At 39.6% G+C, this 27135-nt stretch overlaps 1 protein-coding gene across 4 annotated transcripts in view; it reads right to left on the bottom strand.

The window, feature by feature from the left end:
* Positions 1–4864: 4864 nt before the first annotated feature.
* The window catches only part of MID1 (midline 1), a 255745-nt gene continuing 233474 nt past the window's right edge, over positions 4865–27135 (bottom strand). For all 4 annotated transcript variants that reach the window (XM_064475584.1, XM_064475591.1, XM_064475568.1 and 1 more), the window contains exons 8-10: positions 22012–22173; positions 19348–19555; positions 4865–17774 (exon numbers count right to left, since the gene is read on the bottom strand). In XM_064475584.1, coding sequence (XP_064331654.1) covers positions 17426–17774; positions 19348–19555; positions 22012–22173 — 719 coding nt within the window. In that variant the 3' untranslated portion in view covers positions 4865–17425. The remainder of the gene's footprint in view (positions 17775–19347; positions 19556–22011; positions 22174–27135) is intronic.

Raw genomic sequence — 27135 nt, 5'->3', positions numbered from 1 at the left:
TCTTCCTCTCAGGGCGTAAAACTAGCAATCCAGCTATCCAGATCCCTATCTGCATGAAGCTTTCATTTATTTAGGCATAATATTAAAGGGAGGTAATACATAGTGTGAATATATACACATTTATTTAATGAATCTATGCCCTGATTTACAAGTAGATTGGGGTAAAAAAGTTCCTTAAATGGCTTAAGACCCTCATTGATGTCCTGCAAGCACCTTCTCCTCCTACCCTGACTCTTTCCCTGGAAGCTGAAGCTGAGACTTGCTACCAAGCACTTCAAAGGGTATGAAGTCCAAACCTGGCAGCATCTGGCCTGGAGACTCTGAAGAAAAGAAGAGGAGCCTTCTGTAATTTAAACAGTTTCACAATTAAAATTATGAGATTCTTAATAACTGGAACACATTTAAGGTTGCTTGTCATGTTATAACTGTTCAGGAATCACAGCATTCACATGTCTTTTCAGTTCTTAATATTACATTAAAATAGATCCTGAAATAAACTGAATAATTTTTAAACTTTTTGAATGCATTTTTTTCTTTAACTTTTTCTATTCTACTTTTTTTTAAAGTACAAAAAAGACATCTCCAAAACAGATGGGAAGTTGGATTAAATTAACTGATATAACTCTGGCAAAAACGTAAGGCTACAAATCTGTGGCTTTTTTAAAAGAAACATATTTGGAAAAATGTTGTTAAGTCTTGTTGCCAGGACACTTAAAAAAATGTTTTTGTTTCAGATCCATTTAATGAAGACTTAGCTTGTATTTCACTTACACCAATGGATGAGATATTAATTGGTCGAAGCGTGGATGTACATAGGGATAAAGACCCACACTCTGGGAATGCCATCTGTAAGCCTTCCTCAGCTGGAAAGTATATGGCTTTGCTAGCATGGGAGTTATGTTGCAAAAAATCAATTCACTTCTTCCACTTTGCCTCCTAACATTATATGTTACCTTGGGAAAGTCCAATGTTAACACAGCTCTACAGCTTCCAGACCACAACAGGCTCATTAAATGGCCAGCTTAAAAACTGGGCATTCGCCAAAGTGGACATACCTAAAAGAGAACATAATTATGTGTAATGGGTCCTGGCCACACAGATGGCCTCCCTGCTAATGCTGAAGGCAACATGCTGCCATCATTAATTTTGATCCCCACACGTTTATGGCACGTGGGAGACAAGCCGCAACCTGTGAGCGCCATCAGAGTTCACGGAGGTCAGCGGGAGCCCAGGGCTGGGCCTGACACCCTGGCAGCCGTACTTCTGCAGAGCCAAGGGGGCTGCTGCAGAAGACGAGTCTCCCCCCAGGGTTCTCCAGGCTATAAGCAGACAGGACGGACAGGCAGACAGGGATCTGGCACCTGCGACCTCAGCATATATGTGGCCTCTGTTAGGGGTGCAGAAAGGACATTTAGATTTTCTCAGGCAGAGAAAGCACCTGATTCCCCAGCAAATACAAATCCATCTACCACTCTGCAACATGTGTGGAGGAGAGCAGCATGGAGGCAGCACCAAACTTCTGAGCACCTCCAGCCATTGCAGCAAGTGTCCTCTGGAAACAGAAAGATCTGGCCTTAAATGAATAAATCACATGACATAGATGGAGGAATTAGTGCTTTTGCTGTATACTTCTTTAAGTACAATAACGGGCACTTCTTAGCTTCTTCTGTGCAAGTAAAAACAGCTTCAACTGACTCTGTCTTTTTCCTTATGCATATTATTTTCTGATTCTAAGATTCCCCATTTGCACCACAGTGGTATCCTGATTCCCAATGGTATGAGATATTTTTCTTTCATATGTTCTCTTTTCCTCCCAGATTAAGCTAGTGATTTATTGTAGCCACTAAGGACTTTTCTAAACTCAGACCAGTATGTGAATCCCCTTTCTTCGCTTCCTGACCTTATTCAAAATTTGAGAGAACACCAGTAATTCAAATGCAAGTAGAAGTGCTGGGAATGGTTTCTGATTCACTGTAATTACTGGTGCAAAGGCAGTTAAATAGAGCTACTGAAAAATCTGCTATGAGGAGGATATAGCAAAGGGAGAAGATACTCCTCCTCCTTCCCATTACACATAAAAATAACTGTATTCTAAAGGGCAGGAAATAAAGGGCAGGGGGGTGGAGGGTGGGGTGTTCCTTTTAGCCTGAGCCTCAAGATGATATGCCTAAGAGGGCCTACCAAAAACAGGGTATCAAAGTTCAGCAGTAACATAGAACTGAATGAGCAGAGATTCCATTAGAGATTAAAAAGACAAAATTAAGGTCAATTAATTTAGGTCAGCCAAGGAATGATCCAGTTGTTAACTATGGGCCATTTTATGTGTGTAGAGTACCTTGCCTGCTGCTCTGGGGAAGCCATGTCTTCTGTAGGTCCTGTGGCACATCTGCCGGCCCCCGTAGATATCTCCCATGCGCTGGGGTTCCATCTTATGGCACTAGATGCCTATGCTTAGGCATTAGTCACTTACATGTTGGCATTTAGGTGTCTTAGTTTTGAACTAAACATCTCATAGAGTATCTGTTTCCTCTTTCATCTGATCTGAAATTATTTGTTTGTTTGTTTTATACTGCATATAAAGCTGGAGAAAGCATTTAGTAGTTTTTGGAAAAAGAATCACATAATTATTTTTTAGAATAACAGTCATAATTGTTAGCTTTTTATGTGCCTGCTCATGTAAAATAAATGGGTAAGCACCTAGAAAATAGCTTCAAAATGAGTAGAAGTTAACAAGCATTTGTGAAGAATAAATGTATCTGACAAATCTTATTTCCTTCTCCAGCAGGGTAACCAGATCTGGGAAGAGACAAGAGGCAGTACTTGTCAAGTAGTTAGTACTCAGTGGAGCTTCTGGCACTGTGTCCTGTGACAGTCTTAGAAACAAACAAGGGAAGTGGTATCGGACTGAAACTACCACAAGTAAGCAAAAGAGCCGTTAGAAAAACTCTGCTCAGAGAGCAGCTATCATTAAGTTAATTGTGACAATAGTGGCACTGATGGGTATTCCTCAGAGGAAGGGAGGGTCTGTCTCAGGCTGAACACTTCTTGGTTAGCTCCCAGATGCCCCGAAGAGGTGGAGCAGAGGATATATTTATCACATTTGCAGCTGACACAAAACCAGACTGTAAATTCATTGCAACACAGGACTGAAAACATGCTGATCCTGACAGGGTGGGATTAAAAACAGATATGCTCCTGACAAGGTGGAGGCAGACTGGATGTAGCTCTCCTGAAGAGTCTGCAGGGATTGCAGTGACTGTGACAGGTATGTTATTCAACATTGCCACCTTGTCATGAGAAAGGCAAGCACTATATTGGGGTTTGAAGACTTGGAAGATGATTGGTTTTATCCTGCTCCAAACAGCTGCTAAAATCTTGCACGGAATTTTGTATCCAGTTCTGGGCACTGCCTTTGTAGTAAAAGCAAAATAGATTAATTGAAAGGAATACACAAGGAAGGAATACAAATGATGACAAATCTCAAAAAACATGATTTATGTGGAGACACTGAATCAGCTAGGGGCTTTAAACCTAAAACAAGAGAAAAAAAACCATAGGGGATGTGGCAACAGTCTTGAAGCGCAGCAAGCAAAATGCTGCCTAACTGCTGTATTTGGATGGTTATGGCTCTTTGTGTCACAATTAGCGTCACTTAAGCTCATTTAGCAGGCTCATGTGCGCTCTAGTTAAACCTTTTTACTGGTGCTGATATGCCACAACACCATAATGGGGTCCAACACACACACCGAGGAGGGCAAGGATGCTGTATTTGGCATTCCCAGCACCTGGGCGCGGCCTAGCCCTGCCTGGGGAGGGCTGATGGGACACTAGCGCAGCACTGCGATAGTTGCAGGCACACTGAATTCGCTGAGAGCTTCCCTTGACTAAAGCGATTATAAAGCATGCTAATTCAAGGAACGATTAACTACGTATCATGTCACGCATCCATCAGGATAAAAGTGTAGAGTTTATAAATCATGTATTTTTGTTGGCTCATGTACTCTATATTCTTTTCATTTTTTCAGGAATAAAATGTCACTAAATCAGTGTGATTATTCTAGCATGTGCTCGATGAACAGTTCTGAGCAAGTTTAGATAGGGTATCTCTGAGCCAAGGCAGCAGGAATGTGATGGAAAGCTCTCTTTCAGCCAAAAGTGAAATTAACCATTTTTTTAAATTCTGCTGGCTGGAATTTGTGACGCAGAGATAATCCCAAAACTATGTTGATTCAGAGAGAGAAAAAAAATCCTCTGAACTTTGTTTTATTCATCTTGCCCACAGCTCATTAATCCCAGTAAACCCCTCTTTGTTCTCTCTCATACCTGTGCACCTCTCCAAATTTAGCTGGGCTGTTATTACCCTTGACTTCAATGGTCCTACACCACAAAATAATTTTGCTCCAGAACTGTTTCAGTTCCTCTGAAATTACTTGGAGAAGAAAGCTTGTGTGAGCAGGGAAGAGCGGCTTGGTTTCAGGGAGTTACCTTGATCTATGTGAGGATGTGAAGGCTGGGAGCCCTTCCCTTCCCCTTGCCATGAAGGTTGCTATCTTTGGTCATAAAGTCAGGCAAATTCCCCCATGTGTTGACCTGGTGTTTTTCCTCACTACAGCTTTCACTGTTTTCCTCAAGGTTATCACAGGGATAGACTTCCAGAAAGCTGCTTCCAGCTGCAGATGCCCCGTGATTTCCCTTCAATGGGAATTCCTTAGTGAGGCAGTGATTCATGAACAAATTAGTAGGCTGTTGACCATTATCTTAAATTGAGATTAGATAAGGTTTAACTACCATTCTTACTTTTGTAAATTCAAAATCTAAAATCATTACGGAAAGTTACAGGTTTACTTTAGCAGAAATTACGAGGTAGAGTTAACATTCTTTATTACAAAAATCAAGACACATTCATACAATCCAAAACTTGCTAATAAATTGTTATTTCTTTTCATATCCACAATTTCCTTAGCCTGGTAAAAGAAAATTACAGACAGATGGCCAAAGCACCATCTTTCATAACCCAAATCATCTAGATTACACATTCATTTATATGTATCCCACAATACATCTGCAGTATCTTATTGCAATAACTAAACATCAGTTCATTTTCATTTACATAAATTCCATACTTTAACACCATTTGGAGCACAATAACCTTACACAGATTTTGTCAAAATCCTTTTGGATTACAGTGACTGTAGTTACATTTCATGAACACCCTCGATAGTGAGACCTCACCAATGTCTTGGCAAAACTTCCTCATCATCCAGCATCAAACGTCCTCACCGCCCTTCAGACACATTCCATTCTAGCAATTCAGCACAAAACCATCCATCATTGCTTTTAACCACTTAATCAGTGCCTGCTTCTGTGTAAAAGACAAATCAGCCCTCCCTCTGCCACATCAACCCACCAAGATTTCAAACCTAGAGGCCTCAGGAACACGGTACCTGCCTAGTTACAATATTTACTAAAAACCTTGGTAGGGTCAAGTAGAGCCAGAAAAAAGTGGCTCTTCATTCCCACCATGCTATTGGAAGGGCCCAGGAGATAGGATTATTCCACGCTTGATGGATTGGGAAATACCTAAGGATCTAAAGCCCTGCTCACACATGAAACAGGCTGAGTTTTAGGCAGCAGAAGTAAAGGAACATTTTGTTAAATAGTGACAATTAACAAAAGTAATGAAGCAAGTTGCCACAACCAGTGAAAATAAGTTACAGTTTTAAAACTGTCTGCATTTCCATAATCATTGATACAAATCACAAAGGTAAGGAGAAAGACGGTCATTTTACAAAAGTTTTTCATGCTGTGTTGTTTCCTGCTGTGGATATTTCAAATTTCTTTTTATTTTTAATCAGTAGAAGAGGAAAAGAAAATGTTCCCAGTTCCTTCTTTCTGGACCTGTATTGCAGTTCCTTTATTTTCTGCTGCTGCTTCCAACTTCGAGACCCCTAAGCAGGATAGGCCAGTGCAGTTTCACAAGCTATTTCCATACTCCCTGCAAATAGAAATCCTCAGATGGGTCCCTCCAAAGCACAGCAGACTATCTCAGTTCTGTTCATATTCCATTTTTCACTGGGATTTGAACCCCATTAAATCCCTCTTTGCCAAGCCTTTTCCAAAATGTTTGCCTAGTTTTCCTTCCTGGAGCACTAATCCTTTTCCCATCAGAAAGTGCTTCCTGCAGAAATTCTCACCTTTTATTTGAGCAATTCTTTTTCTATCAGCCTAAAGAACATCAAGAATCTTCACTATAACATTTCTGAAGGCTGAGTCATTTCCTTCCCTTTTGCAAAAAAACAAGCAGTTAACAATACTTTGCATGTGAAGGGCTTTTTCAACTGTGCACTCTATTAACCTGAAGGATGAATCATACCTCACCACAGCATCTTTACATAAATACTCATGCTCTTTAGAAACAGGCAAAAAAGAAACCTCTGAAAGTAACCTATACAGTGTAAAGAGGTGAGTCTAAGATAAAACCTTGGAAAAAGGGATATTTACATCGATCCACAGAAATTTTTCTCTCCCCATTAAGATTTTCTGCACGGTAGCCAACCGAATCAATCTGCCATGAATACCAAAAGGACTCTCAGTTTTCCTTCAGAGAACCAGCCCTATTTCCTTTGCAGAAGATGCAAATAAATTATATGGTAAAATAAGTACTTTTGACCTCAGCATCCGACTTAAAGAGCCAGCACTTCTCAGCTATCTCTTATATATTCCTTTTAACTTATAATTGTTGAATAGTTTTCCACTACAGGAAAATTATGCTGAGGACCTTTTGATTCCAAAACCAAAATCCATTTGGCACAGGCATTGTGAGTTTGATACTTGTACTCAGGTCTATCATACCTTGCCATTTTGAGGAATGAATGACACAGCCATGTCAACTCGTATCTAGCTATTCTAGCTTTGGTACAATGTTATAGTTACATGTTGAATTAAGGAAACACCAGAGGAGATCCGATTGCAGCATCCATTAAAAACACTTTAAGGATAATGCTAGAACAACGCCATTTTGCAGCATTGGATAAGCAACCCAGTTTGGAGTCTGAAATACTAGTGCACATGATCAGTGCAATAGAATGAATACAAGCACATACAGTCTCCAGGGTGGCTTGTTCTGTGGTCAAATACATGCATTTTCATTCATTGACTGCCTGGATGGCCATTTTACTGAAGCATTATTATAAATAACTTGCTTTGAAAAAACAAGGACTCAGTGGCTAGAACAGTCTTTGGTTAGGGGAGATATCTACATTTAATACAACTTAGACTTACAATATTTCCCCTTATTCGTATTTAAGAGGTGAAACCTGGGCTTCACTGAGGCCAATGAAAAATTGCCTGCTTACTTCAGCACAGCAAGGGTTTTAAGTCAGAAGCCATCTATAAATTTCTGTATTATATCCAAAGAAATGGATTTACTCTATAAGCAGCACTATAAAAATGTCAATATCCCATTTGCTAAATATATAGAGTGGTAGTCACTATATCTGCCTTTAGCTATCTAAAAGGCAGGTGTCAAGTACACGCTAGCTGCCTGTGACTCCTCATATGACCAATGGTGAAAGATCAGTCATGAAGTGGGTTTCTTCCCGTTCCAAGTTAGGTTGCTAGAATACCTGGGATGTATATTTGGAGATGTTATTTGCCCTCCATTCATTATAGAAGATGCCTAGAAAATATGCTTAGGTCTAGTCAAGTAATATTTAGGCATTTAGATTGAAATGTGATTAATTTCACCCACAAAGCTTCATCTCAGAAACAGCAAGGTTCCCTTTTTCCTCTTGCTGTCCTGTGAAGTAACCTTGATTTCTGTAGATCTAACTGTCCATAAACAGGGTGATTGCATTTATTCTTGTACCAATATTGACTTTTACAGAAAACTGTTATTCTCCTTTCCTGGTGCTACCCCTAATCATGTGTTTACAGACACAACAACTTTATCTCCATTCAGATAGCAATTGCTAGACTGGATAAACCACATATACATCTCCCCTTCTAACCTAGTCTCTCCCTTGCCTTTCCCTTCTGATGATCCTTTCTCTGATCCAGTGTTACTGAGTAACACCTTTCTTGACTACAATAGACCAGAATTTTTCAGTCTTCCACATGAGGTTCTACCAGACTTATTGCACTGGGGTAGCAACCCTTTCTGGTCTTACCTTCCTAGGAGCATTCCCCAGTTATTTTATTTCTGTCTTCAACCTCTGTTTCTGTCTTTTTCTGTCAGAGTTCCAGTCGTGATAAATCTTCCACTTTGTTTCTGTTACTATTATAATATCTGATTAAAAATATGTCAGTTGTAACTAGTAACAATTTTGCACATACAGGTTTGGTTGCCTCTTTTTGCATTGTCTTCATTTTGACAACTAAGACCAGTGGTATGAGCCTTCGTGCAGTGGAATTTGAGGATTTTTTTCTTCCCATTTGTCGAACTTTTAGGAGAGTGGGGAGAAAAACATGGGACAATGATTTTCCACTCTTCAGAATTAACTGCGAGGCCTTCCTGCCCACAAGCACTACCGAACCTGAGGCATAAGGAGGCAGCTTTCCATACCTTCATTGAAACATGGAAAAATGTATCCCAGCTTTCTAACGCAGACCTTCCTATGAGGATGGATGCCACTTAAAATTTTCTCTTTGAGCCTTTTTGACATGCCTTTGGAAGGCATGTCATCTTCACACCCTTCCTGCAGCAGATTTCCTTTGCATTTTCTGACTATAGCAGAAGCTGGGGAAGTTACTGGAGAAATGGCTGAACCCTGCTAGTGGAGCTAGTTTAACCTCTTTTTCTGCAGGGTCAGGGTCCTTAGCCAGAGAGGCCTGCTAAAAGCTTCATAGCATAATTCTGTTGCCACACAAGATGTGGAGATGAGGCCAGCCTGTGGCTTCCCTGCTCCTGCCATGAGAAGGGTCAGGGGAGGATTAGAGCTGAAGACCTTTGGAGGCTGGCTTTCCTCTCCTTCTACTTTTGGGGAAGCAGGAAAAATTGGGGCAGTGGGAGCACTTTTAGGGGACGTTGTACCCACACACACCAACTCACCCCTCAGCATGATTTGCAGAGCTTTTGAAATCCACAGACAGATAAAAGGTTGCCAGGACCTAGGGTTACAGTACTTCTGTGTTCATGAGAAGCAGCACAAGTGCAGGTGCTTTATACCAAACCCATAAAAATATTTTCCTGTCCCTGTACCAAATAGCAGCTTTGTAGCTGAGCAGAATGACGTCTATTCCCACATCTACATAAAATCGGTCACTTTTTTTTTTAATGCTATATATTTCTTCTTGCATGGTTAAAAATACATGAAAGCATTCCTAACTTGATGGTAATTCAGCCTTGAAACTGGCTAATGGCTTATTTAGGCTTCACGACTGGTGAGAACTCTGTACTTATTCCTACTAGATTTATTCATCCTCAGAGATTTCCAAGTAGTACTAATATGGAGCACTGACTTCATAAGAACAGAAAGACAAAGCATTCTTGTTTCATCCCCACCATAGGGGGATACAGGAAGGCAGCATCAGAATTCTAGAAAGAATGGTCTGGGTACAGCTGTTTGAATTATTGATTGTGAATAACTTTTTTTTCTGGGGTTTTTTTTGTGTGTGTTCTTGGGTTTGGTTTTCTTTTTTGTGTGTATATCATTCAAAGTTTTATACTAATTTCCTCAGTTGGTCTTGCATTTGTAAGGATTTACAGCATAACTCAGGGGACTTTCTTAATAATACTTCCTGTTTGTGTAACTATATGCAATGTAGGAACGCTATGACCCATCTGTTAGGAAAGAAAAAACATCAACTATTAATTTTACAGAAAAGAGTCTTGTTTTTCAATTGTTTCAGCCCTTGTGCTACTTTGTGCTGACTGTTATTTATGCGCATGCCAAGGCTGAATTCAGTTGTGTTTCTCTCTCTTAACATACATGAATAATTTAAATTAGGATTGATGGAAACTATGTATATGAGCAGTATTATGCTGTTCTGAACTCAAGCTGCATCTGTGTTTATTCTCTAGGTCCTACATTGTTCCTCACCTCTACCTTCTGCCATAAGCTACTGACATTGTATCAACAATGCTGTTTCCAAGGTAGATTGACAAAAAACCACCAAATATTTTCAACTCCAATTTTAACAGATATACAATGAGCATGTGGACGTAAACGGACAAATTGAGAGAGAGGTCACAGCCATTTGAAGAAATTAAAAGGGTATGATACTGACTCTATTAAGGAACAAATCTCCATTTGATAATTTTTATTTCTGGGTTGGGTCTACCCCTGGTTATAATCACTAGTCGGGGTTCACCTCTTCCCACAAATCTGTATGAACCTATTTGATCCTCAGTTTGGCCATCACTACTACTTGCACAGACAAGATGACAGAAATATAGATCAAATTGCCCCCTGCCAGTGGGAGATGTTCCTCCTGTGCTAGCACCACCTTCACACCTACCATATTGAGGGCTTTTTCCCCAATTCCATAAAGAATTAGACCCTATGTTTCCCAAAAGAGACACATATTTCTAGGCTGGGAACTACTGCTAGAAAGGACACAGTATATTTAAAAATGAAAAAAAAACCCACCCAAGCTGACATTAATAAGGTTGAATATATATATTACTACTAAAGGGAATTTGTTCCAGGGTTATCCTAAAATAATCTACTATTCCTCTGCTTGTGCTCCTTAATCAGGTCTCATAACACTGTTTTAATTAGAGCACAATACTATTAAGCCCATAATAATGAAACCAAATAATTCAGTAATTGTAGAAGAGTGACAGGCTTATCTGCACTCTTCCTTAACTTCTACTTTAAAAATATTCTTGAGTTTCAAGCTGCCATATTGCATTAGTACTTTGACTTCTCATTTAATTTTCTGTGAGCCATCTGAAAAAGGTAATTTTCAAGGAAATAAAAAAATAAATCCAACTTCTTAAAATATATACTTCTTGCTACTCTAATATTTAAAAGCTGAAAATGAGACTGAAAGCAGAAAAGAAAGGTGAAGAAATGGAAGGATAACAGAGAAATATTTTCAAGTGGAATAGTTTGTTTTCCGTACAAAATAAAAATGAGGGAGAAATAAAAAAATTGCTAATGAAAACTTTCCCATCCTCTTGTGTGGCATTTGGCTGTCATTTAGTGATCTAAACAGCTATAGCTTTTTTCACCTGCTCAATGACTAATGTTATGCAAAACACAAAGCCTCCATTTGCTGTCTTTCAAAGGCTTGATTATAAGCTATTCCCTGAACTCATGGATTTCCAGGAATACTCTTAATTACTATGTGTCTGTGTGTATTAAAAAGAAAAGAGGCGATATTCCTTGAGAGGAAACATCTCCATACATTCAAATATTTATATGCATTAGGACAAACAGTTAGAGGAAGTAGACTTCTAAACTGCTTTAACTATTATCCATTTTTAAATGGAAGTCCAAGAACAATAGTCTTATGTTGCAGCATTATATCATAACTTATGTATCTGCCGTTCTCATGATTTTAATAAAAGTAACAGAGCACCTGCTAAAAGAATTGTTCCCACCCTGCTTGGAGGAAACAGCAAAGCGTTGCCTGAACAATTCACCCAAGAAGAATGTTATTGAACCATACATTTTAAAAGAACCATACGTTTTAAAACACACCTGTGCTGGCCTTGGGAAACAGCTCATGAGAAACTGCAGTTTTGCTAGCAGCTAATGTTCTTTCTCCAAACATATGATTTAATAGGAATGCTGAGCTGTTCACACAGGGTCTCCTGCTTCACTGGGGTTTGACCCTTTGGAAGCTGAAGATTCATGAGCTTGTACCTACCGCTATGTAAATCAGGACTATCCCCTTTGAAGTCAACAGACACAAAAATCTGGGTGAATAAAGGAGAATCAAGGCCTGGGGCTGTCATCCCTGCCCTGCTGCTTTTATTCAGGTTAAGATTTAAAACATTTAATTGCAATATTTTTTCCCTGTCATTTGGGAATGTGAATTTGGGCTGAGCTGTAACAGAAGGAAGAATAGGTGCAGACTTGCTTTGCACAGCTGCAGCATGGTGCCAGGGCAGGGAGCAGAGGCATGTTTCCAGCTGCCCTGTCAGCCTGAATGATCTCTCTCAGCACTGCTCCAGAACTCCCTCTTTTGCTACCTCCATCCCTCTCTCAGGCAGCAGAAATAATAACACTGTTGGTCACATTGCTGTAGAAGACTTCATGCCTTCCTAATACATTGTCGTGCTTCTAAACCAGAACTGCCTCAACGCTGATGGTACTCAAGCCCATATCTTTCCTATATTATCTTTGTGAAATATATGAGCCTCTCACCTTGATCTGGTATCACCATTTGTGCTAGAGTTCCTTACTCAAAGCAAGATGAATCCCACCTGGGAAAGTTATACACTTGGTCAATGGCTTAAGCATCAGTCTACACATTGGAGGTGATGTTTCAAAGGTTATGGTTGCAGCTAATGTGTTCAGCGACCCGCCAGAGACACATGACATGGTAGGGCTTGCTAAAATAAGTAACATGGTAAAAGATTATGTTATTACTAACATGGTCTGCACTTGAATTAGAAAATCAATTTAAAAAATAGAAAGATAATATTCCACTCCAAGAGTGGAGTTAATGCAAAAGCCTACTTCAGAAGAAAACCTTCTTGCACCTGTACTATTCAACTCCCACATAAATGACCAATCAGTCTATCCTGGCACAGAGATTTATGTACACAGATGCCGTGAGCCTCACGGTCCAAACCAAGAGTCTCATCCACATTGAAGCATTGTTAGCATCATTGCTCTTTAGTCTCTTAATTTTTCATATGAAAATCAAGTGCTAAATCAAAGGTTAAAATGTAAAGAGAGTTTCTTTCAGTTCAGAAAGTGCAATAAGAACTAATCGCTCAGCATAATTTGGAACACTCACCATGAGCACGTGGGAGTGACCAGGGCTTTTCTCCACGTGAAGAAGACAAAGATTATGGCTGAAGTTCAGAACACTACACTGAAGATGCTAATTTCTAAAGGAGCAACCAACCCAGTAGCACGGGAAAAGACTGCACTTTACATTCCTATATCTTAATACATACTTCCAGTACTGGAAAGTGTGAGAGGACATCAGAGATCCTGTTACAAGAAAATTGCCAGTACATCACTACATAAGCAACCTGTGGACTTTTTTTGTTTATCACTAACCCCACAAAGCTGCCCTACCTGTGGCCTTCAGGCCAGGCATGCCCTGGCCAGTTACTGAGGTGGTTCACTGTGTGCTTTCTGTGTGGATCCAACACTTCTTCACTCCTAAAGCAGAAATGAAGACACAGTGTTTCCAATTAAAATGAATAGCCTCGGTTTTGGTGATACAGATAAAAGCCACTAGCAGTTCTCACTTTGTTTTGGTGCATGGGCTTGTCTGGAATTTGTGCTGTTGTAACTAAAAGCAGAATCTGGGAACTACTAGGCATCTGCTTTATCAGAATAATTAAGAAAGAAATGCTTATACTGGGTTCGATGTCAAATAACAGTTTAATGAAAACCCCGACAGCCAATAGTTCCTCATAGTGCTATAAACGCTGGACATCTCAAAAAAAAAAAAAAGGTTAAATAGCTGACAATGTAATTTGCGCTATCAATAGTTTCCTGTTGCTTTTTCTAATATGGAAAGAATATATAGTCTTTGCAATTAAGATGCAGGATTGAAATGGATGATGCACGCTGCTGTTTAGTGACCTACTACTGCTAATATAACAAAGAACGTGCATGTGTTTTCACCTGTACTTGCTGATTTCCAGCTTTCACAGTGTACCCACACCTGAGGAATTTTTATGCTTCCTACCCTTAGAACCAACTGCTTGGTGGGGGTCTTTTTATTGAGCAATCAAGAAACAGGATACCCAAAACAGACAAAGAATAAATTCATGACAGAAAAGGCAGCCACTTCAGCTCTCTCATTGCTCTCTGAAAGCTAACAATGGGAAACTACAGTGGGCTGGAGACAGTCTGCTAAATAATATATGACATACAGTGCATTCCTGAATGACTTTTTCCCCATTGGGCGTGTATTAACACATGGGAGCCTAACACATGAAAAATCTTATCTGGCCTCAGACAGAAAAAGTCCCCCACCATTCCACTACCTCAAGCTAGACAAGAGCTTTGACTACTCTGAGCCAATGCTACTATCTTCCAAAAAAATTGTGCTATAGTTTCCTCTACCCCTGCTGAATCCCAGCTTGGGTTTTAAATACACATTTGAAACAATCATTACACGAACACAGGTTTTATCTACTACATTCATCGCTTGCATCTCAGCAGACCATTACCTCAAAAATCTGCCTTTGTTAAACATGGTATTATTCAACGCTACCTCATTCCTAGTCACAAAACTTTCAAAAATCAGGGAAAACCCCTCATCTAAGACTGCACACTACATTAAAGTACCATGTTTTATTTTTACATGAGGATTACCATTCCCCCAGATTTCAATTGATTACTATGGACCATGCAAAATGCCACAGACCACAGAAGCTACATTTTCAAATGGATGTTTTTATTGATTAATCAGGCATTGAATCAAGTATTGTAAAATAAACAGATTTTTTCATTAAAAAATGTCCAGAAGAATACCATTCATAGCAAACTTGTTTCCTCATAGTCATACAGAATATGAAATTGCCCAAGAAACAAGCGAAAAAGGAACACCTGACTAATTACTCTCAGTTGGTGTGTGTATACATGTATGTATGCATATAAACAAACTACACACTGTATTTGTGCATATACTGGTGTGTGTGTACCCATGCACATGTATACATATATACACAGAGTACTGACTGACTGAATAGTCCACTGGAGAAATGTGGCTTAGCTCCAAATGAAGTATTCCATGTAAAAAAAGAAAAAACATACAGCAAGGCCTGTAGATAACAGGCCATTCTTTTTACATTGCCCAAAACCATGATCTGTCTTTAGACTCATGGTCTATCTTTACAATGAAAATATGTGAGATCATAGGGGATCTTTCCAAATTCATGGTATTAGTTCTATCCAGCTCAATCTCTGCCAACATTGTATGGCCAAACAGTTTGTCCACTACTGAAATCAGCTTCTAGATTTAATATTTCTGGCAAAAAGAAGATACACAGCCTAGCTACATGTTCTTTGGTAATATACCCTTTCCTTTTAGGCAGAAACTTGGCAATAATCCTACATTAAAACTCCTTTCCTCCTGCATCTTTTTATCGCTGTTTTGCATCAGTCATCTGTAAAGTCATCATAATAATTTTCACGCCGTCTCAGCTACCTTCCGAACACCCCAGGCCAGACCATCTGGGCAATGTACCTCAGATTGTATTAGTAGCATTGTGATCAATTATAAAATGCAATGTTTGGGAATTTATTTACTTTTTCATTTTTGAGGATATACATTTCTTTGTTATTAAAGACACTATGATAAACACTGTAATTCTCTATATGTACGCATTTTTGCTCATTTATGTCAACTCCGGAAAGATGAGTGACTCCCCCTGTGAACCATGGGATACAGCCCTAGCTGAAAGCCATGGCACCAGCAATGTACTGTCAGAGTTTTCTCTATTTAATTTAGCATTTAGCAGGACATGTAAAGGGAAATCAAAGGAAGATGGATAGGCATTTATTTTCTATTAAAAAAAAAAAGGAAAAAAATCAAATAAGCATGTATGTATGCCTCATCTTGCTCGTAAGTTTTCTACATCATCATAAAGCAAACTGTAGTACAGCTTGGTACCTGGAGAATCAGTATTTTAAAAATCTGAAGCTGAGCTTGGGACCATTTTAGTTTGGATTCATTAGTGAACAAAGTGCATTAAGGCATCCTTGTCAAAAGACACCTAAAGCTGGTTACAAATTACTGAGCAAATGTTTTCTTAAAGCTGGTATTCAATTTATCCACAGGCAGATTTTCACCATGTGCCTAGTAAAAACAAACCACTGTAGGAAAACATTATTTTAAAGTTGTCATATGCCTCAAGCATCTCCCCAAATGATCATTTATACAGAAGCATTGTAAGTAATTACAAAGGTCTTCTATTTTGTGGAAGGAAAAGAGAAGAAAAATGCACCTGATTCAGCTTTGAGATAAAGTAGGTACAACCTCTATTGCCTTCACTGAAGCTCATCCACCAACACCAGGATGAATGTAGGGCCTGCCCGTGCAGATTCCTACTGCTGCTGAAAACTTGTTACTCCTCATTCACAGAGAACTATGCTTTCCCAAACAATTCAGGCCAATGATTACTATGAGCAAATCCCAGCTGCAGTGTTTCTCCATACAGCACATGTAAAACACATTTCCTTGCTTTGTTATAGACCCTACATAGTGTACAACAATGAAACTTTTGTATTTAATTTAAAATCAATGGTAAAGTGGCACATGTCTCACTTCCGAGTTGTTGGTGGGGCTTGCTATGTTGAACGTTGTAAAATCACCAATAAGCATTCACATGTCTACCATCAGAACCGTGACATCTTCTATTACAATCAATCCTTAAATGATGCCGTGCTTTATCAAATTAGTTTACAGTCAGACCTTGGATCGGCTGCTCTCGTCCACTGTTGCTGATTCTCAGAGATGGTATCAGTCTTTCACATCCTGAGTGATTCTACAATGTTTCCCAGAGACGAAGGCAAAGCACTGGTAGATGGGAATGTTGCCATCAACAAAATAAATCGCCAGAAGATTTATCCACTCATATTTCTAGGAGACATTCCACATGGTTTTTTATGAACAGAGGGAGCACTGCCCTGTGAACAGAAGTAAATTTAAATGTCTTCTTTTGCTGTGTTGGCTAGCTGCACTTCCTCACTTGTTTATTTTTGGTCTTTTTGGTCTGCACCCTCCCATGTGCAAAGTAGAAATTAGGAGATCTTGCACTCAATAAGGCCAGTAATGAGAGTGCTAATATTGGCACGAATAAAACCTGCAGTGTACTGACTTGTCCACCGTGCAGCTTTCATCCTTCCAACTTCCTGCTTTTATCCACTGTAAAATAAAATGACCTAAAGGGCTGATGAAACTTTAATTAATAGGACCATCAATGTGCAAAACAAATAAGTCTTTTTCCAGGTGTCCAAACCAGGCTTTCCCTTCTCTCTTTCTCTCTTTTTTTTTTTTTTTTTTTTATAAATAATTTATAAATCTTCCTGTAAGAGACTAAATAGAAAACCAACCAAACAAAACCAAGTTCAAAAGAATGTTCTAAGATATTATTAAAGCCATTTCTTGTCCTTCCGTACAAAATACACAGTAAAGAGATATTCTTCCCTTTTCAGTTCTGGCCAGATTCGTCAGTGATGGCTGGGATGCTCCGTGATCCACCAGCTCTGGGCAAGCTCCTGCGAGCAGCCGCCTGGCCGCCCCGGGAAGACGCATTGTCCTACCTTTTGGCTTTTAGCAGTCACGCGAGCTGCTCGGAGGAGTCTAGGTGGTCAGGGATAGGCAAGCCAGTTATAATGGTCAAACACTTATTCCACACAGTGAATGTGGGGCACACTGGCTGCCCAAATGTAATGTCAAAAGTGTAAAGGTGTAGAGAGTTCAAAGCATCATAAAAAGCAAGGGAACCGTTGTCATAGTCCAGCAAAATCCCGACCCGCCGGAGGTGAGGCGCGGGCTCGATGGGGATTTCTTTGCTGTTGTGCCGCACCACCCATGTGTTATTGCAGCGGCACAGCACCCAGGAGGCCGAATTCTTCCCGATCCACTCGTGCTTCGGCGCTGACTTGTAGGAAATACCAATGGCATACCTGCAAAACAGAAAACAAGTCAAGGAAACAAATGCTTCCTGCCACGTTTGTCCCTCAATGAAGTCAAATGTTAGATCAGAGGACTCACTGGAATGCCCAAGCCTCCTACTTCTGCTGGTTAAGTTCTGATTAAGTGATGATTCACTGCGGTATCTGCACAGGCTTAATTAATGGTTTTCCCCATCTCTTTTTTGGGGTCTGAGAGGTCAGGTCAGGGAAACTTTATTGTCCCACGTATTGTTTGCAGTTTGGCTGCTATGGTAATGTTTTGGAGCACTTGCTTCTGGTGTTCAAAAGGAAGATTGTTGAGTACTCAGCAACTCAGAGTTTAGATCACTGGGCCTCAAATTTCCACCTCCAAACAGATGAATACAGAGGGATTAATTGATTTGAAAATACACTGCTATCTGTCAGCTAATCTGATCTCTCCTTGCTCCTTTAATATATGGCCCAGAAGAAGGAATGCAAGAGTAAACATCAAAGGACACAAAAAAACCCCTAACATTTTTGCCATTCCCAAATATGTTTTGCCAGATGTTGGTGTGGTTTTTAGATTCAAATGAGCATTTTTGAGACTGGGTTTTGGGCCAAGTGAAGCAATTGTAGGTGAAGACATTTGCTCTGCAAACTGTAATTTATGGTAAGATGTGCAGGGTAAAAGGATTGTGAAAATGCTCTCATTAATGGACACCGAGGGTAAATACCTGATTTCTCATATATAACTGAAATGTAAAAGTTCCTCACGTTCTAGAGACACTGCAGTATTTGTTGGGCTTTCAACCAACAAGAGATTAATGTGCCATAAGTTACTCTATTTCCATCCCTTAGCTCTGGCATTGGCAAACAGCATTTTTCTTGTTTGAGACAGTGGGCATACCTGAAGACCTTACTCATTTTTCCACTCCATTAATGTCCATCATGATTGTTGCCTTTGAATCCCAAAGGATGACATCTCTTCCACAGACTAAAGGGCCCCTGAAATCCACCCCTGTATGACACAGAGGATCATTCAGGAGCGGAGGAATGCACTCCTCCATTTCCTGCCCCTTGCTTCATACCCTGGGTCACAGACCTACAGCTCTGCTGCTCCACACCCCCTCCCCAGAAGCAAATCTGACCTTCACCCCTGTGAAACTGGATCATCAAATTGTCCTCTTTTTGTTTTTTTTCTTACTAAAAGACATTAGGATCTTTCAGGTTTAGTAAAGAAATGATCACACTTAGAAAGTTTGCTCTGTTGTATATACAAGATGAAACTTTCTGAGCTCGCCAGTTAACTGGAATCTTAAAATGTACTGTATGTGGGTTCAAAAAACAACCACCCTCAACCATGAAGTAGACGACCTGTGAAGGCCACTAAATATAAAGATGCTCTGTCTGGCAGATTTAGTTCCAGAGTCCAAAAGTGCTGGAGACTGGGAAAATAGTCTGACAAACTATGTGAAAGTATACGCTTGTCCTGCTCTTGTACTGTTCCCCATGCCTCTGCTGATGATCTCTGTCAGAGAAACTGTGCCAGGACCTATATGGTGTGAATGAGTGATTCTTTTCATATATATTTTTATATACATACCACGTGCTCCCACTTATAACCACTTCCCAGTAATGCCGCCCGCTGTCAATGAACACGTTGCCAGCTACTCCGTAGCTCCCCTGGCTTGTGAATCGCTCTGGCGTGTGACTTTTTTTGGAGGATGTTTCATCACGTTCCACAGTCAAGTTATCATGAGACACTTTCAATTTTCTATGAGCAGATTTGGGGTCCAGTTTAAATGGCTGACCTAGAGAGGCAGACACAAAGATGGCAGAAGAATAGTTTGGATTTGATTTTGAAAAGGAGAGTGGATTAGTGAGCCTCTAAGAAGCCCACAAGATTACATAACCATATTCATCTCCTCCTCTGAAGTGTTCTCAAGATCAGCTAACCTATTCTGCCCCCCCAATAGCTAGTTTGCATTGTCAGTTTACTGTCAATCTCATTGTGCACTAACTTCCCGGTGTGGATAATCTCTGAAAAGAGCCTTGCATAATCATCATGGCCATTATCTCTGACCTAAAGGTAACCTGAATACACTAATTCTTGCATGTAATTGAAACCAATATACATGCTAATAAAGGTCTGAGGGTTGCTTTTTTCACAGCATATTAGATTTATAATAAGTTACATTCTATTAATTCTCTAGGGATAAAGCTCCATAAATAACATCTTCATTGTTACTACAAAAAAGCATGATTTTGAATCCCACAAAATGAGTTTGAAAATAAGAAGAATCACTAGCCCTGCCTGTTCATTCACTCACAGCTTTATTTATAACAAGTGCAGTCAACAATTCAGGATCGCTTTGGAAGGATGCCCATGCGGTGCTGGATACTGTGCATTAAAAAGAAGGAAGTGAACTGTAACTTGGTCCAAATAATATGGTGTAAAAACATTACTGAGGCTGTTGCTCTTGGCAAGTATCTTTGGCTGTAGCACAAGGTTTGTAGACAATAACAGGAAGCTTTTTGGTAAACCGAACCCTGTAGGTATATAAAGCCCACCACAATTCTGACAGGTTTGCTCATAGTGTCAAAAAGCAGAATGATCATTTAGCTCCACCAGGAGACAACTAGGCAACTATGACTCCATGAGTGGTCCAGCAAAGCCCTTTTCCCTTCTGACTGTCTTTCATATCAAGGGGAAAAAAAATGTAAGCGGAAGATTTGAAGACATGCACAGAAGACAGAAATGAGTGCTCTCATGAGGTCTGCGCCAGGCACTGACACGTGTACTTCAAAGAAGATGGATATTGTTCAGAATTTATGAAGGAACAGTGAAGCATTTCTCATGCAGTAAACCTGAAAGCGTTAATGTGGGGGTTAAGAACAAATTAAGTTCATCTGAACAGTGACAGTCGATATGTGTTGGTTCAGATTTCTAGGCATTCTGAAGATGCAGACATTTAAAATAGAGATGATTGAGGCAATACTAATTCTCAATTAACGTTATTAGAGATGAGTCAGGAATTAGACAAGGAGTACTTCTGGCTTTAGGAGTTATAATCTACTTTCATAATGTGTATTTAGTTGTGTATTATGATCAAGTATAAAATGAACCCATTGGTAAGTATTTGGGGCACATTTTAGCTGCTTTTTCTTACTGCTTGGTAGCAGTAAAATACCTACGGCCCGACTCTCTGTTTAGTAGCCTTTGTGTTGCTGAAGCAGTATCTGAAAGATGTCTGTCTCTGTACTGAAATGTATCTGGTCACATCACTTCTCACAGTCACCTGAGACATTGCTTTTGTACCACACTGGGTCACAGAGACAAAAGGATAAAAGATTGCCATTTCCAAATGGGTCCTCTGGTCATGCATTTTCTTGTAGGTTACCAGGTTTAACAGTAAGTGGATTCTTGGTAGCATATGTGGGGTTTGTGAGAAGCTTTTACATAGAAATGCAAGCCAGGTTAATAGCAGAAAGGGGAAAATGAGAAACCTGTACATTCCATTCCCTGCAGCCTCCTTTTTGCAACATTCTCTATCACCCGTCTTCGAGCACCCTCCCCTACAATAAGCAGGATTCAGAGGATGCACAAATCCCAGTGATCCCATTCCAGCACTCAGAGCTGCCTGTGATGACTACACGACTGAGGGATTGGCTGGGACACAAGAAGAAAAAGGCTGAAAACCAGTCTTAAAATTGCTATACTACATCTGCTAATAATTTGTGTAACCATTGTTTTTCTGAAGTGGGATCTCTGGCTACTCTACCACCTTGTTGAACTCCATAAAAAACTGAGAGGGATGGAGCTAAGAAAGTTTTCTAGTGTCCTAAGAAAGAGATCACTTTGGAGGATAAAATTAAACTAGCAATTATCTTATGAACATTATAAAAAAAAATGTTCTATTGCAAACATAATAAAAGTTTTTGCTTTGTAGAGGAAAAAGAATAGAGAGGACATTAACACAAAACCACAAAAGAGTACTTTCAATCACTTCACATGTGATGGCTCTGTTCCTAAATGATATTTCCAGTGACCAAACTACAGACACATCTATCAAAAAAACACAAAGTATATTCTGCCCTACTGAAGACTCTGGCAGTCCTGAATCGAGTTAAATAAGTGGCTTTCATTGTGGGAAGCACTTTAAACAAGTCAAGCTGCTCTGTGCTCTTGTATCTTCCAAAGATCAAACCTAAAAAGGAAGGCAAGAAAGGAGAAGAATGTGAGCGTGCTGGATCTCACGTTACTCACTGTTTGTCTTGAGCTTGCCCGGCTCACTGCTTCTGCTGCCCGCCTGATTAATGGCCTTAACAATGAAGATGTACTTAGTGCCACTCTGTAACCCATGCACTGTGTAGTGGTTTTGTTTGATATTGGGAACAATCATCCAGCTGTCGGCCGAGTTACATAAACCTGCGATTTCAAACAGAGCACATTAGTCATAACATCCTAAACACTTTGTAACAGAGGAACATTTAGAGCACTCCCAAGTACCCAATGACCGATAGGAATTTTGCTTCTGTATGTTTTAAAGTGCTGGTACATTTACCAAGTCCCTACTTAATGCCACTAACTCATTTCATCAGCTCTCAGCCAAGGTACATTTTAAGTTCTTGCTATGTTAAGTCACCCATAAAAAATTGACATTTAAGAAATGACTCAGTGGAGGCACGAGCAGTCTGAGATTTTTCATATCCCAGCACAAGGAATTCTTTATTGCTTAAGAACTAGAGGATTATAGAGATCCCATCAATCTACTGTTTGGATTAATGAACTCAGTTTAAGCCTCAGAAAGCTAGCATAAGCAGTAAAGCTAGGAGGGCTGGGGAGGCACCTTTGCTGACAGTCCCCAGGTATGCATTCTTCAGGACATGAAGCAAATCATGGGAGACCAAACAGCATAGACCGGGGGCTCCAGAGCAAGTTTTGGCTCTTGTACTCCAGACATTGCCAGGATGTGATCTAAGCCAGTAAATTTAATGGATACAATACTTTGATTTATGTTCTCATGGTTATAGTTCAGCTGAGTACGAGCTGGATAATTTTCCAGATACAAACATTTTTGGGTATGTTTGATGCCTACCACAGAAGTATAATACGTAGGAAGTAAGTAAAATTAGGAAGGAGCAATATCATCTGCAAAACAGGAAAATACTCCATTGAGATGAACTTACTCATCTACATGATTTTTTCCTACTGTGATATAACTGCAATGGCAGTCACCACCCATATTACTTACTGTACATTTTGAACAGCTCCTGGTCTAATGGATCCCTGGTCTCTTATTATAAATGTTTACATAAATAAAAAATTTAAAATTCATGAAGTGTGTATATATTCACAACTTTTTATGTAACTACACAGCTAGAAGAAGATATGTGCAGATGGAGATGTATGCATGTGTGTGCATATGTAAGATGGGAAAACCTAAAAGAGAAAAATGCTTGACTGCATTAACAACCTGACAGACTTCTTGGTCTCTGCTTTTACTGGGCATAGAACATGTTATGAAAGCTACCGTGTTATTAAAAAAACAGCTTTCAGCTTTTAACTCATGTTTTATGAGCAAACCAGTAAGTACTAGTGAAGGGAATCTTTTAGAAGTCAGTAGTAATTTCAGCTCTGCGTATTAGGCAGTACAAAACCTTCATGTAAAGTAAAAATCAAAAGGCTACTGGACACAAAACTTGAAAGAAAAAGACCTGTGATACAAGTTTACAGACTTATAGTCAATTCATAACCACACTGGGAATTTGCTTCCTAATTTGGGAAAAGATCATTAGAAACATAACTCATACCCCAAATTTCGATCTAAGAATTATGTGGCAGCTTTTGTCTCAAAGTTCTTTTGTATGACATAGCATCCTTGAAAGGTAGGTAGCTATTCATCCTCATGCGCAAATGTGTAACTGAGGCACAGTTTCGGGTGGGACTCATATCACTTTCTCATCTAATGAAGATCTGCAATGCCTAAAATTTTTTTCTGGACTCTGAGGAGGAGAGGCAGAAATCAGTAAGTAGTTTCTATCACTTCTCCAGGTGTGAACATCCTACCACAAGGGCCTCTCTTTTCTTGGCCGTGGAGGAAGCCTGGCTGACTAGCATAGGTGAGATCTTTAACTTCAGGTGTCTATAATTAGGTGAGATAAACTGAAGTCTGGAAGTTGAAGCCTGTGACTGAACTCACACATTGGTTGTGGCTTTTGGACTATGATTTACCAGAATGAGAACCTTTCTTTGTTGCAGTTTCCTGGTGTAAAGTGGGAGAAAAGAATTCTAGGATGTTCCTTATGCTCCAAGCAGTGAGCACACTGACCACGTGTAGCCTCCCTAAATATCAGCTACAAGGGATTCAGTTTGTTATATATGGATAGAAGTAGCAAAGAAAAGCAACCTTGCATCATTGTTTTCTTCAAGACTATTGAAAAACTAGATCATATAAAGCAATAATCTGTCTACCTCCTGAAAAAAAAAGAACCCAGTGTAATACACCATGAAAACCCCAGTTGTGCCTAGTACCTGTGGTAAAGTGCTTATAGCAACATCAGTCCACATCTTGTTTTACTGAACCATACCCACTGAATGCTATTTATTCTTTTTAGGCTGGGTGTGAATGGGTTTCCCAAGAGGAATAAAGGAAATAAAAGGGGCAGTTTCCTGGCATAAAATATTTCACTGACTGCTCAGGGGAATCCTCATCTTTTCCCAATAAAAATTTGCCACAGGGATTAGAGTGAAGGCACAATTCTTCTGTAGCTGAACTACCACATTGATTTTGCATTGAGACCATCACTTACCTGGCTCATAGGTGCTATTGCAAAATAAGCGTTAAGCTAAAATAAAACAAAAAGAAGCACTGGATTGAGAGGAAGTCCAGGATGACCCAGAAATCCCTAATTCAGATGCCTCTGATGGGGTATCAAATAACATGTGACCGTAGAATCATAGAATCTTTTAGGTTGGAAAAGACCTTTAAGTCTTTAAGTAAGTGGGATGAACCCAGACAGGAGTCCAGGAAGTGTCTTCTCCTTCCACAACCAGACTTCAAAAGCAAAGGTCTATGATATATATGGGCCGTATATAAACAAACCCTTATGTGGACACAGAAGCGCACAGAGTTTTGCTAAATTATCTCAAAACTAGATGTTTATCACTATAACTCTCTAAAGGGCACATTTTTCAGGCTTGCATTGTACTTTTTATGTTACTGTCCAGAGGCTGATCACTCCTTAACAAAGTACAAAACTTGAATCTAATATATGAAGGATTGTAAGGTACAAATGCATTGCTGTGAGTCTCCTCTCCAGTCTATCCCCTCCTCCTGTGTATGTGGATTTATACATACCCAATACTCATTAGTCTGTAAATTCTTACAGTAGGGTAAATTATTATTTTATTAAATAATCTAGTTAATGCTTAGTTTAGATTTCTGTGTACAGAAGGCAGAGGCACAATAATTTTAGGTATTGCTATATCTTGGCTTCTGCTGCTGGAGTTAACAGCAAAATGCTCGCAGGCAGGTATAGATTCATCCCCCCGACCTCGAACAAAGAGCAGAGTTCCTGAGTTAGGACCTTACCTTCCCTAATCTCTCTGCACGGTCAATAGAGAGAGTTGGGAACTCTCCATTAGAGCTGACTCATGTTCTAGGGGAATGCCCTACCCTCTCTGATGACACAAGACACCTTGGGTTTCTTTTCTTTGTCCTTCCAGTCTTAGGCATCCCCGACTACAGGTGTACAATAAATGCTGAATGTGCAGCGACTGACTCGGTTACTCTGCTCATCAAACCTTGCTGTTCCAACAAGCTTGCTCTTGCCTATGCCCCAAGGGGCTCAGCAAGGCGTCCATGTGCCTCCTGACTGTGAGGTATTTGATAACAGGCTTTAAATACAATTTCGATTCAAAAATCTTCGGAATGGAGTTTTGATGGTGTCAAACTACAAGTCCAAAATCCTTCAAAACAGAGAATAGTAAGTAGTGGCAGCCAGGTTAAGCTTTTAGGTATGGAAGAATATTTGGCCACTGCATCAAAAGAATTTGTATCCAGTTATGCCCTGTCAGGACAGCCTTTCTTCTCTGAATACAAAAGAAGATGATTTTAAAAGTTCAGGGAAATGAGCAAGCAAACTGGTAACGTGGGCATCCAGGGGTAGCATTTGCCCTCTAAGGGCCCTGCTGGTGGCAGCAGGTTAAGGGGAAAAGCATACATCTTGTCCTCACTGGCACAGCAGCAGGAGCTAAGGGTCTCCTGTTGTACCCGCTCCTAACCCAGGTTACATTCAGGTTTCTTGTTTCAAAAACCCAGGGCTTTTTAGAGGGTAATGCAGATGGTAAAACAATGTATTTAAAAACTGTAGCCTACAAGAATGTAGGGAATTTAAATTACATCCTGGAATGGTGCAGTGAGCACAGTGATGTCCGTACAGGATGTGTGAGTTTTCAAAACAAGTTTCTCAGAGTCTGGAGGTAATAACTTGTAAAGCTATTTCCCTGGTGTTGGCTGTTGATGCACTTTAAAAAACAGATGGGAAAAATCCCAAGGTGTAAATCCTCCTAAAATTTACAGTGGTAGATTTTAATAAAATATATCTTCTTGAAAATGGCAAGACGAGCACGAAAGTCATGAGAAGGTTATTTAACCTCTTGAGTATTTCAATTATTTTAAAATGCTTTACTTAAATAAATTATTACCAATTCAAATTGGTAGAACAAGAACAGTAGGTGAAGGTAACAGATAGTTCTTCACCCCCACTCTGCATTCCCACGTGAAAGAAAATAATGTATGCAGGATTTCTGCAAAGCCCGTTGCCCTCTTTTTAAGAAATACACTCTTTTTACACTCTTCAAGAGCCAGAAGTTTTCTTGGTTTTATCCCAAACTTGCTTTTGTGCCATTAAAACATACCCACTAAAATCCTCAGTACCAATCTGAAGATTGAAAGGAATTTCTTTTTGATAAATTAAAACTTCCAGAAACAGAGAAAAACTAGAATATTCAAAAAGTAATTGGTGAATCATAAAATCACTGTTTTTCATGGGAGCTTGGGCTCCTAATTGTCTTAGATTCTTCAACAAAATTTTATCCTATCTTAGGAAGAGTAACCACATAACACTGGGAAAGTTCTTACAGTACACTGTATCCCTAATATAGTGAATTTTAGTTTTTAGCTGATGATACTAACTAACCTAAATTCTATTTATCAGGAAAGAGAGAATTATTTACTGCTTTTTGTCTCAAAGAGAGAGATGTGTTTTTCATGAAGATATCTTGTATTGCAGCTAGTAAGAAGCTGGGTGTTGACATTTTAACCTTCCTGAAGCACGCTAAAGAAATTCCATGATGTTAAAAAAATGCATACTCAATAAATACTTG

The sequence above is a fragment of the Phalacrocorax carbo genome, chromosome 1 (assembly GCF_963921805.1).
Source record: "Phalacrocorax carbo chromosome 1, bPhaCar2.1, whole genome shotgun sequence".
NCBI lineage: Eukaryota > Metazoa > Chordata > Aves > Suliformes > Phalacrocoracidae > Phalacrocorax > Phalacrocorax carbo.
This window is presented reverse-complemented; position numbering and strand designations above follow the sequence as displayed.